The sequence below is a fragment of the Zeugodacus cucurbitae genome, chromosome 4 (assembly GCF_028554725.1).
Source record: "Zeugodacus cucurbitae isolate PBARC_wt_2022May chromosome 4, idZeuCucr1.2, whole genome shotgun sequence".
NCBI lineage: Eukaryota > Metazoa > Arthropoda > Insecta > Diptera > Tephritidae > Zeugodacus > Zeugodacus cucurbitae.
In genome coordinates, this window is record NC_071669.1 from 36,353,409 (window position 1) to 36,365,993 (window position 12,585).

Consider the following 12,585-nt stretch of genomic DNA (forward strand, 5'->3'; position numbering starts at 1 on the left):
TCAATACGTTAAGCTAGGTATTTCCGATAATACAGTGAAAAATGGAATTAAGAGTCGTTGGAGTTCGAATCTTCTACATGAATTTATGGCTCTTTATTAATATCGCAACAATTTTCTTAAAAAGCATCATTGAGATTATCTGGAATCACAGATAATGTAGATTATTATGGACATCAATAATTTTAATCCTGGTTATACGGATGGAACTCTACCGATAAAAAATTTTCCACCTAATTTTGTAAGGCTACTGAAATATACACCCCTATTATGTATCTATAATAGCCTGACTCTAGTCGCACAAAGGGTATCGTAGGTCGAAAAATACATTCAGAGTGGTTACTGACTAGCTACTGATCGCCAGACGCCCTTTTTATTATATATTATCTACAGTGGGACTTCTCTAACTCGAATCACCATAATCCACAAAAATAAGATTGGATTAGAGAGACTTCAAGTTATAGAATTTTCATTAAAATATATAAATTTTCAAAAAGCTGTAAAATATAGATTTATACATAGTTTTACTTATTTGCTTCATACAGTTTTATGTAAATACATTAAAACACGTATTTTGTAATTTTGTTTGTTGCAGTTTGCTATTTTTTGGCTCTTGACGTCTGTATCCCATGGCTTTGTTACACGATTTATGAAATCTATAAGTGTAATATTATATAAAACTCTTTTAAAATTGTGCATCGATAGTAAGATTTTAAATTTGGTTTATGCCCTGGTCGAAAAGCCCGATTTATGGAAGGAAATTTGTATGAAATTTGACCATTAATGCCAATTTAAGAGTTCGAGTTATGGAAGTTTCACTGAATTACTATCAACCCTCATTATAGTATCAAAATATGACAAAAACAGGTTAATGGTAAAGATCAGATTCTTCATTATAGATTGTAGTTTTGAGTAAAGTAAGTAATATATATCTATATATTGAGAGGGAGTAAAACTTGTAAGTACAAATAAAAATGAATTTACATTAATATACATTCAAATAAGTATCCGAAAATTTTAAGTAAAACACAAACATCTTATCAATCATCTAAATTTATTATATCCCCTTCAAAATAGGCTCCTTCTGAGGCAAAGCAATACTTCCAACGAACAATCCAATCATCGAAACACTTTTTAAAGCTATGTATATTCCGAGATGGCCTTCAGTTCTCGTTGCGAATTAGTTTTGACGTTTACAATGCTCTCAAAACGGGTTCCACGAAGTGGTAATTTGAGTTTTGGAAACAAGAAAAAGTCACACGGGGCCATATCTGGAGAGTACGGTGGTTGTTCGCTTTGTGCGATTCACTTTTTGAATAAAATTTATATCTTTTGGCACCAATCGCGCTGCGACTTTCCGCATAGCCAAAACATTAACCAAAATATGACGAGCGGTCTCAGGAGACATGTCCATTATTTGGGATATCTCTCGCAAACTATAATGACGATTTTCGAGCACCATTTCCTTTATTTTGTCGACGTTTTCTTCAGTTGAAGAGATAGAAGGCCGTCCTGAACGTGGCAAATCGATGGGCGAGAGCCCCACTTTGAACGATTTATACCAATCGTAAACTTGAGTTTTCGACATGGTTGAATCACCAACATTTCCAACGTTTTGGCACAAGAAATTTCGTTTGAAACACAAAATTTCACACTAACTCTTTTCATCAAGATATCTGAATTTTTACTCAAAATTGGAAATACATTTAGACCAAAGGGTATTCAACAAAGTGAACTAAGTATTTGACATACCCGTTTTTGACAATAAAATAGTGTAACGAAAATGGCACCAGAACAAAGGTCAGAGGTGAATGATGTATCCTTCCAATTGAAAGAGCAAGAGGAACTTGAGTCAATGGATGCGACTTCAAATAGAACAATCGTATTAAAACAGCTGGAAGAGCATGGGTAGAATATGTCCACATATTTGGAAGCAAATGAGACTTGTATGTCAAGACCTTTGGAAGCGCATGGAGACATTTTGTTAACACAATTGGAAGTGAATGGGGTGTCCTCCCAGTTGAAAGAGGAGGAGTCGATGGAAGTGACCTTACAAAGAGAAGAGGTGTCAACACAGCTGGAAGTGCATGGAAAGTGTATACCCATACAGGTTTCGGCACCGGTGTGGACACAGTTGAAGGAACAGGAGGTACATATATCGATGCAGGTGATCCCAGAGGAGACAGACATGTCATGGTCAAAAGATTGTGATCTGAAGGAAGAAGACTCTCAACAACATGAGGCTCCAGGTGTGAAACGTCCAGAGAAAGAAGAAAAGGCTGCAGAACCTCTAGTAACAAAAGCTCAGTGGAACAGTTTTATGTTAGTGGCTGGTTGCTTATATCGGGTATGGAAAAGTGAAGAAGGACAAATCTCCCGATCTTTCATGGTTGGTCGGAATAGAATATTAAATAAAGTTCGCAATGAGATGCACAAAGGTCCCAACCAAGGATTCTTGAGAATCACGGATGCCTTGGAAAAATTGAAGAATCAATTTTATTGGGTTGGTCGTCGTCCAATGAGAGATTGCATTGCAGCTGAAGTGTCGAGTTCCAAGCGTCATAGTCATATGAAGCAGTATAGTTCGGGAGCGCCATTTGAACGATTCACCATGGTTGTAGACACAGTTCTGATAAGAGAGTTGTCGAGTTAGGACAATTCTAAGGAGAGAGAGTTGTCGAGCAAAGTGTAAACAAGTTATAAGTTAGAGTTGTAAAGTAGAGTATTGAGTACTAAAGTGTTAAGTTATAAGGAATTAGAAATAAAGATTAGTGTATAGCCATTAAAGTGTGACTTTTATTTGACAATCCAGTGATCGAACTCAGGGTAGAGTTTTAGAGTAAACGACAGATTTTGGAAATCCGTTACAATAGTAAACAATTCATGTATTTGTTTACATTAACCCGTCCTTTTTAACTTTAACAATATAATATATATTGATAAAATTGTTTGCAATTTGTCAGTTGGAGCACAAAACCTTAGTACGAGTAAATTGCTTCCATGAGTTGTTTTGCATAAGCAGAAAGTATTGGCATTTTCTTTTATTCATTTAAAAAATATTTTTTTTTGGTTTGAAATTTGTTCACTTTTGAATTTCAGAATTTGAATTTTTGAATAAAGGTAAGGGTTAAATCAATGGCAACAAACATGTCAAATTCGGGTAAAAAAATGAAATGTCATATATGTACGTGGTTCACTTTGTTGAATACACTTTGATTTAGACTTTGTCTCCTTGGATGTAATCCAGAGGAAATAAATACAACCGAACAAAAGCAAAACAACAATAATGATAGTAATAGCATTACCAATAAATTAACTTTAATTGTTTATTTATTTAATTTTTAATTGTTTAATATTACATCAATATGGATTCCGCAGTATTTTTCTATTGCCAGCTTCTGTAAATAATAATGGGTTTTAAGTCTACACTTTTGCCCCCGTTTACATTTTGCATATTATTCATAAGCTTTTTTGTGTACATAAGTACATTCCAACGAATGACATTTCAAAATAATATTTATATATGTATATATGCACTTCAAAGATAAATTAGTTAGTTTTATAAAAAATGTTGAAAAATAAAATAAATAGAAGCAATCATGCTGGCCTTCTTCATAAATTAAGTTTTTAAACAATATTTAATTAATAATTATGCATTAGTGTAATAAATAAATCTCAGTTTCAGAAATATTTAAATTAGAAATTAGAAAATTTTTAGATAGCAATTAGATTGTATAACAAAAATTATGGTTAACAGACCGAAGCAACCCAATAAGTAAATTAGTTTTTGCACGATTTAAGAGATTTTTAAATTATTTTTCGGCATAAATATTTGAATACAGTTAAATATACACACATATGTACATACCTATTTAGAGACAATAACAAAACAAAATGGCTTAGCTCTTAGCTCTTTCGCTGTGGCAATTTGCATTTTCTACATAGTACATAAATAACAGTGATTTCATTGCTTCGTGTTTATTTATTTTGTGAAATTTAAACTGCAGCTCACTTCAATTCTCCAGCTGCTCACATACATACAGATGTACATGTAACATAATATGATTTTGCTGTCTCAATATTTTTAAATGCCTATTTTTATACATACATATATGATTACGCTCCACACCAACAAATTTCGCCACACGTAAAATGTTTAAAGTCGAATGCGGTATGGCTCAGATTTTTAGAAAAGTGTATATTTTAGCTTTCTCATAACTACGAAGTATAACAATTATAATTTCTTGTTAATCGAGGTAAACTAACAGCTAATAATTTAAAAGATTTCTTTTTACATAAATTTTTTGTTTAATCTTATTATATTTTTTATCTTCTCGCTAAATATGCATATTTATTGCTCAAAAGTAGTACTCGTACTCCTACCACACCTTCCGCTTCGAGGCTGCTGTATTGATTGTTGTATTCTAAGTGTTTCGTTTTATAAAGTACATCTACATTTCAGCAATTTTGTGTTTAATATTTTTATTTTAGTACTTTTCTTGTGTTTTTAATAAGTTTCGCGATCTTTTCATTTGTAATTTCAGAGAGAGAGCATGCCACGCCTATTGCTGTGTCATTGCCTAGATGCGTGCGCCCTTACATGAGTCGCTGCTTTGCGCATTCGGGGCAAATGATGTCTGGGCCGTCGGTGATGAAGCCGCGACCGACTAGACTGGTCTTGCAGCTGGCGCACACGAAACAGTCGTGGTGCCAATGGCGATCTTCGAACGAGATGAAGCGTGTACCGCCAATACCTGTGTCATAAAGAGAATATTTTTTTAAATATTTTTCCAATATGTATATATGTATGTATGTATTTGACGCAAATTCTTACCGGTAATGGGTTTCTCGCAAGCTGTGCAACGTTTGGCGAATAATTCTCCGAAGCATTCGGCGCAGTAGGGTTTCTCATCGCGGCTAGTGAACCGCTGGCCGGCCAACGTAATGTTGCAGTGGGTGCAGGTGAAGCATTCCCGATGCCATGGCTCGTTCTTGTAGGTCACACCACCTGAAGTGATTACCTGGAAAATTAAAAAAAAAAATTAAAATCTAAAGTTCTCATTCAAAGCTTTCTGCGCTTGCTGTCAAATAAAGCGAAAAATAAATTTGAAAAGTAAAGGATTCAAGTCGTATTGGCATTTTTAACCTTTAAGACTCATAGAAGCGTAAGTTTTCGAACTGTTTTTTTTTTAGAGAAAAACAAAGTTCATTGAGGTATCCCTAAAGTTCAGTTATTTGAATTTAGAATTGTAAATAAATTTTACTCGATAAAACTCTAAGTACAGCCTTAGATTATCATTGATAAAACTTCATATATTTGAGTTGAGCTTTACTTATCTGAAATGTATGATAAGAGAAGCATTTTCATTACAATATATTAAAATCTAACGACGTCACTACTTTGAGGAACATCTGTCAGTTTGTAGAAATTGATTGACAAGCACAAAGCTCGAAAACTGTTCTCTCAGATTACTAGAAAAAAATAATTGAAAATCGTTTTTCACTGGATTGTCTATTGCGACTGTCATTATGTTTGGCATACATATTGAAACCGTACTTAATTATTTTAATATCGAACTCTAAATAAAAGAACTCACCTTGTTGCATTTGATACATCTAGTAGCGAACTTCTCTTCATAGCAGCCAGCACAATAAATCTCCTGCTCCCGGGGGATGAAGGACTTGGTGCCGATGGCCATTTTGCATACACAACAACAGAAGCAATTCTCATGCCACTGGCGTGTCTTGTACTCCATTTTCTTCGTACCTGCAAGTAAATAAAATGCAAATTTATCGAATCAATTGATTCTATTGAAAACAACTGCATTGAAAAAGTTGGAAAACTTTAGTTGAATTTTATTTAATTCCGCTGCAACGCCTTGCAACAAATTCTTCTGCATACTCATCAATATATAACGCCGCAACGTACGCCTCGTATCACTCACCCACTTGCTGTTGGCATATCGGCAGCCTATGAAGGTCATCATATTTTATTTGTTTTGTTTTGTCTAGTGACAGCAAATAGTACGTAGCTTTCGTTAAAATTACAATGGTTGAACTTGCGCTTCATTACTTTCGGCAACTGGTTGGTGATTACCTTAGAACAGTCATGCAATCATGGAGGCAATAAGTGATACCTTTATTCTATTGAGTGCTTTCTTTTCGATTTTTAGTATACTAAATGGCAATAAATGTAATAAAATTGCATGCCAAGCAATTTCTAATATTTCGATTTGGTTTATTGGCAAGTTCTCTTGGGTCATCTCCGATCGCCTGCCAGTGACAATGTACGAGTGACGGAGATTATAAAGAAGCGAAAGTCATCAGAAGTTATAGAGACTCCACCAAATACGGCCGCTTAAACGGCTATAGAGCGAAGCTTTTGAGTTCCGCATCGAGTACTTTACAGTGACTAAAGAGAATAAAAAGATGGACCAGGGTTGTTCACTCGTGATTATATAGTTTCTACTTCTGTTTTCTAATACTTATCTAATAGTTTCTCATACTATAACTGTTTTCACTTCTTCTAAGAATATTTCCATAACCTGGCTTTACCTGGATGAGTGTAGCCTCATGTCTGCCTTCGTGAATGTAAATATTGACTTTATTAGTGCATGGTTAGCTAGCATGCTCCTAATGTATGCAAAACATATTAATGGTAACACGCCATTATTTTGTATTTATCATAAAAATGTCAACAATTTTGCCAAAGTATTCTTGCAAATTTGACTAACTATTTGCTGTGCATTCTTCAATTCCATCTGAAGAAGTAGAAGTTCCTCATGCGGACTTTATTGAATTTAAATGCATACGAATTTGTATTAATAAATGTTCTATTTATCTAACTTTATCTTATATTCCGCCTCAATCGAACTTATCTGTATATACGCAGCATGTTTCTTTAATAAATAATGTTTTTTCAATTGCTAAGAATACTGATTACATAATTGTTCTAGGCGATTTCAATTTACCGTGTGTATCTTGGAAATCTGTTGACGATTGCATTACCCCTTTTTGCACTCGTTTAAGCTTTAATGAGTTTTTGGAAGAAATGTCTGGGATGGGTCTTAACCAAATTAACTTAATTCCGAACAAGTTTGGTAAATTCTTAGATTTGGTCTTTGTTGATAATACTTCAACAGTTTCTGTGGTCCGATCTGATCCTTTAGTTTTGCCAGAGGACTCTTATCACCCTGCCTTGGAAATTAATATCGAAATCATAGACGAATTACTTGTATGCAACAAACAGGACCTTTGTTCTCGGTTCAACTTTGCGAAAGCTAACTTCAAAAAGATTAATTGTGAACTTTCTAAATTGACTTGGCCTGATTATAGTGGTAATATTGAACTAAATGTATCACATTTTAATGAAACAATTTTTAATATTTTTGAAAGATTTGTTCCGAAATGTTTTATTATCAAAAGAAAAAGTTCAAATTTGTGGTATTCGAATGAGCTATGTAAATTAAAAAATAAAAAAGCTCGTGCTTTTAAACTTTATAAAAGAACTGGAGCTCTTGTTGACTATTTAAAATATTCTAAATTGCGTCGTCAGTTTGAGGAACTTAACAAAAAATGTTATAAAAACTACATAATCAAAGTAAAAAATAATATTATTCGTAATCCGAAATTGTTTTATGGTTTCGTTAACTCCAAACGCAGGATTTCAAATTTTCCGTCCGCGATGAAATATAAATCAACAATGTCATGTGACAATTATATTATTTCTAATATGTTTGCAGAATTCTTCAAATCCAATTATTGTTCAAACTACCCTATGAATGTGCCATATCATCAAGTGTTATGTCCGAGTACTGTAATTAATACACCAATTATTTCTGAAACAGATGTCTTAAATTATTTAGTTACGTTAAAAGATTCGTTTAAATATGGCCCTGATATGATTCCCTCAAGCTTTCTTAAAAATTGCGCAAAATATATCTATCTGCCCTTAACTAAGCTTTTTAACCTATCTCTTAAACAAGGTATTTTTCCGTCAATGTGGAAAAACTCTTTTATATTACCTTTGCATAAAAGTGGAGTTAGATCATCTGTTGAGAACTATAGGGGGATAGCTAAAATGTCAGCTATACCCAAACTTTTTGAAGCTATTGTCACTGACCAAATAACTTTCTTAATCTCTCCTTTAATTTCATTCTCTCAGCATGGATTTTGTAAAGGGAAATCTACAGTAACTAACTTGCTTGAATTTGTAAACCATGTGTCAATGGGTTTTAGGGATAATAAGAATACTGATGTTATATATACAGACTTTAGTAAAGCATTCGATAGAGTAAACCACTCAATTCTTTTGCAAAAACTGAATCTTCTTGGTTTTCAACCAAGACTTCTTGAATGGGTATCCTCATATCTTACTAACAGAAAACAACAAGTTTTATTTAATAATACATTATCCGATTCAATTAGTGTCACTTCAGGGGTTCCACAGGGTAGTCATCTCGGCCCGATTCTGTTCTTGTTGTTCATCAATGATATACCTTCAGTAATTAAGTTTTCAGAAATTTTATTATATGCGGATGATGTAAAACTTTTTAAATCATATACTTCTCATAACGAAAGGACTGAGTTGCAATCGGATTTAAATAATTTAGTTTCTTGGTGTCACAAAAATGATATGCCACTGAATCTTAAAAAATGTAAAACGATGTGCTTTTCCCGTAGAACTGTTGATCTTTCCCCCTATGTAATAAATAACTTCAGTTTAGAGCAAGTTTTTAGCTTTGTTGATTTAGGAGTTAATATGGACCCTAAACTAAATTTTAATTCTCATGTAAATTCAATTGTCTTAAAAGCTAAAGGTGCTCTTAGCTTTGTTAAACGTTGGTCTAAAGAATTTAGTGATCCGTATATTACTAAAATTCTTTTTACAACATTGGTAAGGCCTATATTGGAGTATGGTTCTGTGGTATGGAATCCTAGCTATCAATCCCATTCTGATAAGCTTGAGTCCGTTCAAAAACAATTTTTACTTTTTGCTTTAGGCCACTTACATTGGGATTCAAGATTGAATCTTCCCCCGTATACTAGTCGTTTAAAACTTATAAATCTACCCACACTCACTAGTCGCAGAGAAATGCTAGGTATAATTTTTCTGGTAAAACTTCTGAGTGGTTTAGTTTGTAGTTCATTCCTTTTGTCTGATATTAAGTTTAATGTCCCATTGCGTTCATCCAGGCAGTTTAGACCATTATTTCTAAAATCTTCTAGAACAAATTTTGAGTTAAATGAACCATTCTGCCGAATATGTCATGATTTTAATTCGCATTCCAGCACATTTGATCCATCTGACTCAATATTTAGCATCAAAAAAACTATTTTGTCTTCTCTTAATAAATAATATTCAGAAATTTTTAACTTTTTGTTTTTATAAATTTTTAAATCTCAGCTGTTGAAATGTTTCTTTCTGTAGCTGAGCAGTTTGAGAACCGGACGCTTAAAAATCTCTTGCCTTTCTAGACTCGGCAAATTCCGCTCGTATGCGGACTGCGCCCCACGCGTCGGTTGGGCGGGAGGAGGGTAATCGTTTGGGTTAATAATAAGAGTTATACGCTTAGAAACATTATTGCTTGTTTGAAGGGAATATATAGGCTTCAGGTTTGAGTTTGACAGTTGTCGAAAAGTTAATTAAAAATGTCGCGAATTAATTGACTAAAATGAACAAATGTCTCACGGACATGGCTTGTTCACCTAAGAAAGACTTTTGCCATAATTGTGTTGTTAATATTTTGTTGAAATGTAGATTCATTTTCATAACCCCATTTTATTTTGAATAGTACTTGACGTTTTCTTTATGAAGAAGAAGCTTTAGTAGTATTCTCTATCTGCCAATATAGTACTTTAACATGAGCAGTCGTGCGCCGAGAAATGGCACAACTCCGGTAAACAGCTTCCCTTATAATTCTTATATTCAAACCTTTTGCATTTATCTATGGAATAACGTTCCTAATACGATTTAAAGAAACATGCCCAATGAGCATCTTTTGTTCGGTGACCATAAAATTATATTGACTTAGTTGGTAACATCGTTGGTATCTCAAAGGAACTCGTCTATCACGTCATTCATGACTTAAAAGGGACAATCTACTACTATACATACAATAAGAATAAGAACAACACCTTGAGTCTAATTGGCACTCCGCCGTATGGTTGCTGTCCAGTGAAAGTGGGACGAGAACACAACACTACTATTTAGGACCCTTTCCTATCTACGGAGTTGTCTAACCATTGTGAGAAAGTATCTCAGCGTTCGTGCAGAAATCTGTTCAAAAGAAATGTGGAAAAGGTGTGACAATTGCTTTGCGAGTATTTCGAGGCGGTTTCATGCCCTAATAATGTGCTTGCCATTCTCATATGATTGTGCTTTACTTTGAATGTATATATTCAGAACTACATAACTAAATCATAGCAAATAGCTGTTCATTAACCACTCTACATCCGAAACAAATTACTGTGAATAAGTTGAACAGTGTTCATTGAAGTGATCTCATCTAAGGTAACACATAAATTTGGGCAAAAAGTATGAATGTTGTTCAGAAAGAGTTAGTCATCGTTTTTTAGCCACTTTCGGTGATGTGTCTATTTTCTAAGTGGGCGGAGTTATTTCGGTGTAATAGTTGTCGAAATTAAATTGGCGTGTTCTGATGTTTTGCGCTTATATGGCAAATATCTCTGAATAACGGTATGAGATTTTGAAATAAATTCGTAAAAATAGTCTAAGAAAAAAAATCTGAGAAACATACAACCGATGTCATGTGGCCTGCAGTGCGGTTGAATGAAAACACCAAATCACGGCCATTTCTAGAGTTATATACGTATATGAAGGGTTTGAACTATTTCATTGCGTTGTTTATGAAAGTATCTACCAACGTCGACCATAATCAGGCTATAATAGGAAGATCCTTTGGGTAGCTTTACGTTTGGAGATAGCAAAGCAATAAGTTCAAGTTCTCCATAGAATACTGTTTGATAAATAGTTTGGGACAAGATTGAAATATTATGTTGATAAATCAGTTGGATTTTTTATAGTTATAGTCAAAAACGTCTAATTTGTTACAGTCGAGACCCAGTTGATTAATGAAATAGTTCTTTCTCTCAGATGCCGTTGATAAAATATAGTAATAATTTAACCGATAGTTGCACTATTCATTTTGGTTTATTTAAGGTAAATATTTTAGTTCAGTAAATGACTGGAAGTGTTTGAATTTACCTGCTTTAGTGGCTCTTGGATCTCCGAGGCGACAGAAATCACCCAAGGCACAATGGAATTTGCGATTCTCCTCCTGCGCCGACGCATTCGGCAGGAACATACTCAACACAGCAATATCCTCATTATTTTCTTTGGCTTTTCGTATGCGATCCGCGCCGATGGTTTTCGTTTGCAAATGCAAACGCGATTTCATTCGCGAAGATAACTTGTCGACGTCGGTCATTGTTCGTGTTTATACGCTAGTTTCGGGGAAATATGAACCGTTAAGTTTTCGAAACACTTTTGTACTGACTATTCTACACTGACGCAATTTTGTTGCTAGTTTCAAAACAAACAAAATTTAATAAATTTCAGCAAATTTTCATATTTGAAAAATTGTTGGCGTGTTTACTTCAGTTTGCGAAAATCTCACCCGACGGCATAGCGTATACGAGTGCAGTGAAAACAGCGTAGCGGAAAAAGTTTTAATGATCAAAATTATATTTCGTTCAACACAAACAGTTTGTAAGTAATTTTTAAAAATACCTAGTACACATGCGGCGAAACTGCGTGAATGTCAACCAAACAACTCCAACCGCTTTTCCCGCGCTCAGACGGTACACAACAACAATTACGCCGGTGACATTTAGTAAACCAGCGAAACATACTGGCGCTTACCCGCGGAATTTGGAAAAATAAAACTTTCGTTCGGGTGTCTGTCATTTAACTTTTGCATTATTTCTACCAATAGCCAATTAAATTGGGCAACTAAATTGCTCGATATGTATTTATGTGTGGAAGGTGCAGAGCTGAAAATGTCTTTTTAATTTTTTGGTAAAATTTCCCCATTGACTTTTGGTTACCAGTTTCAGTAAGTCACGATTTTCCTTTTCTTCCTTTTTCATCTTTTTCAATGTGAAACAAATGGATGGGACTGGCTGTGTCTTCTGGTTGCTACTTTTCGATTTCAATAACACATTGTAGAGAGTAGCAAAGGAGCAGTTAGAGGCAGGAGTTGACGGCTATTAAACTATATACTTAGTGCACAAAGTGAAAACAACAGAGCTTACCACAAAGTGAATGAACTATACACATTCACAATACGTAGATTGGTATTTCATTATTGTTATATATTTATTAGAGAAAAGTGGAGGTTCACTTAATAATATAACTTTCCCCAACTCCCATGTACCTTATTATAGGTTTTTCAAAAATACGGTGGGCTTATTCCGCATATATTGGTTAATATGTCTGATATCTTAGCAAATTTAAGTGAGCGTATATTTTCGTTATTCTAGTAGACTTTATGACGAATATATGGTCAAATTGTGTGTTATATTAATAAAATTACATCAATAAATTGCGAGAGTATAAAATGTTCG

General features: G+C 34.1%; 1 protein-coding gene across 11 annotated transcripts in view; it reads right to left on the reverse strand.

The window, feature by feature from the left end:
• Positions 1-3,284: 3,284 nt before the first annotated feature.
• Positions 3,285-12,585, reverse strand: part of LOC105211544 (four and a half LIM domains protein 2) — a 215,092-nt gene continuing 205,791 nt past the window's right edge. For 8 of the 11 annotated variants that reach the window (XM_054230332.1, XM_011183035.3, XM_054230330.1 and 5 more), the window contains 3 exons: positions 5,595-5,764; positions 4,832-5,018; positions 3,285-4,751 (listed from right to left, as the gene is read on the reverse strand). In XM_054230332.1, coding sequence (XP_054086307.1) covers positions 4,594-4,751; positions 4,832-5,018; positions 5,595-5,764 — 515 coding nt within the window. In that variant the 3' untranslated portion in view covers positions 3,285-4,593. Of the gene's footprint in view, positions 4,752-4,831; positions 5,019-5,594; positions 5,765-11,224; positions 11,543-12,585 lie in introns of all 11 variants that reach the window. The other 3 variants (XM_054230333.1, XM_029039824.2, XM_054230334.1) reach the window with 2 other exon arrangements.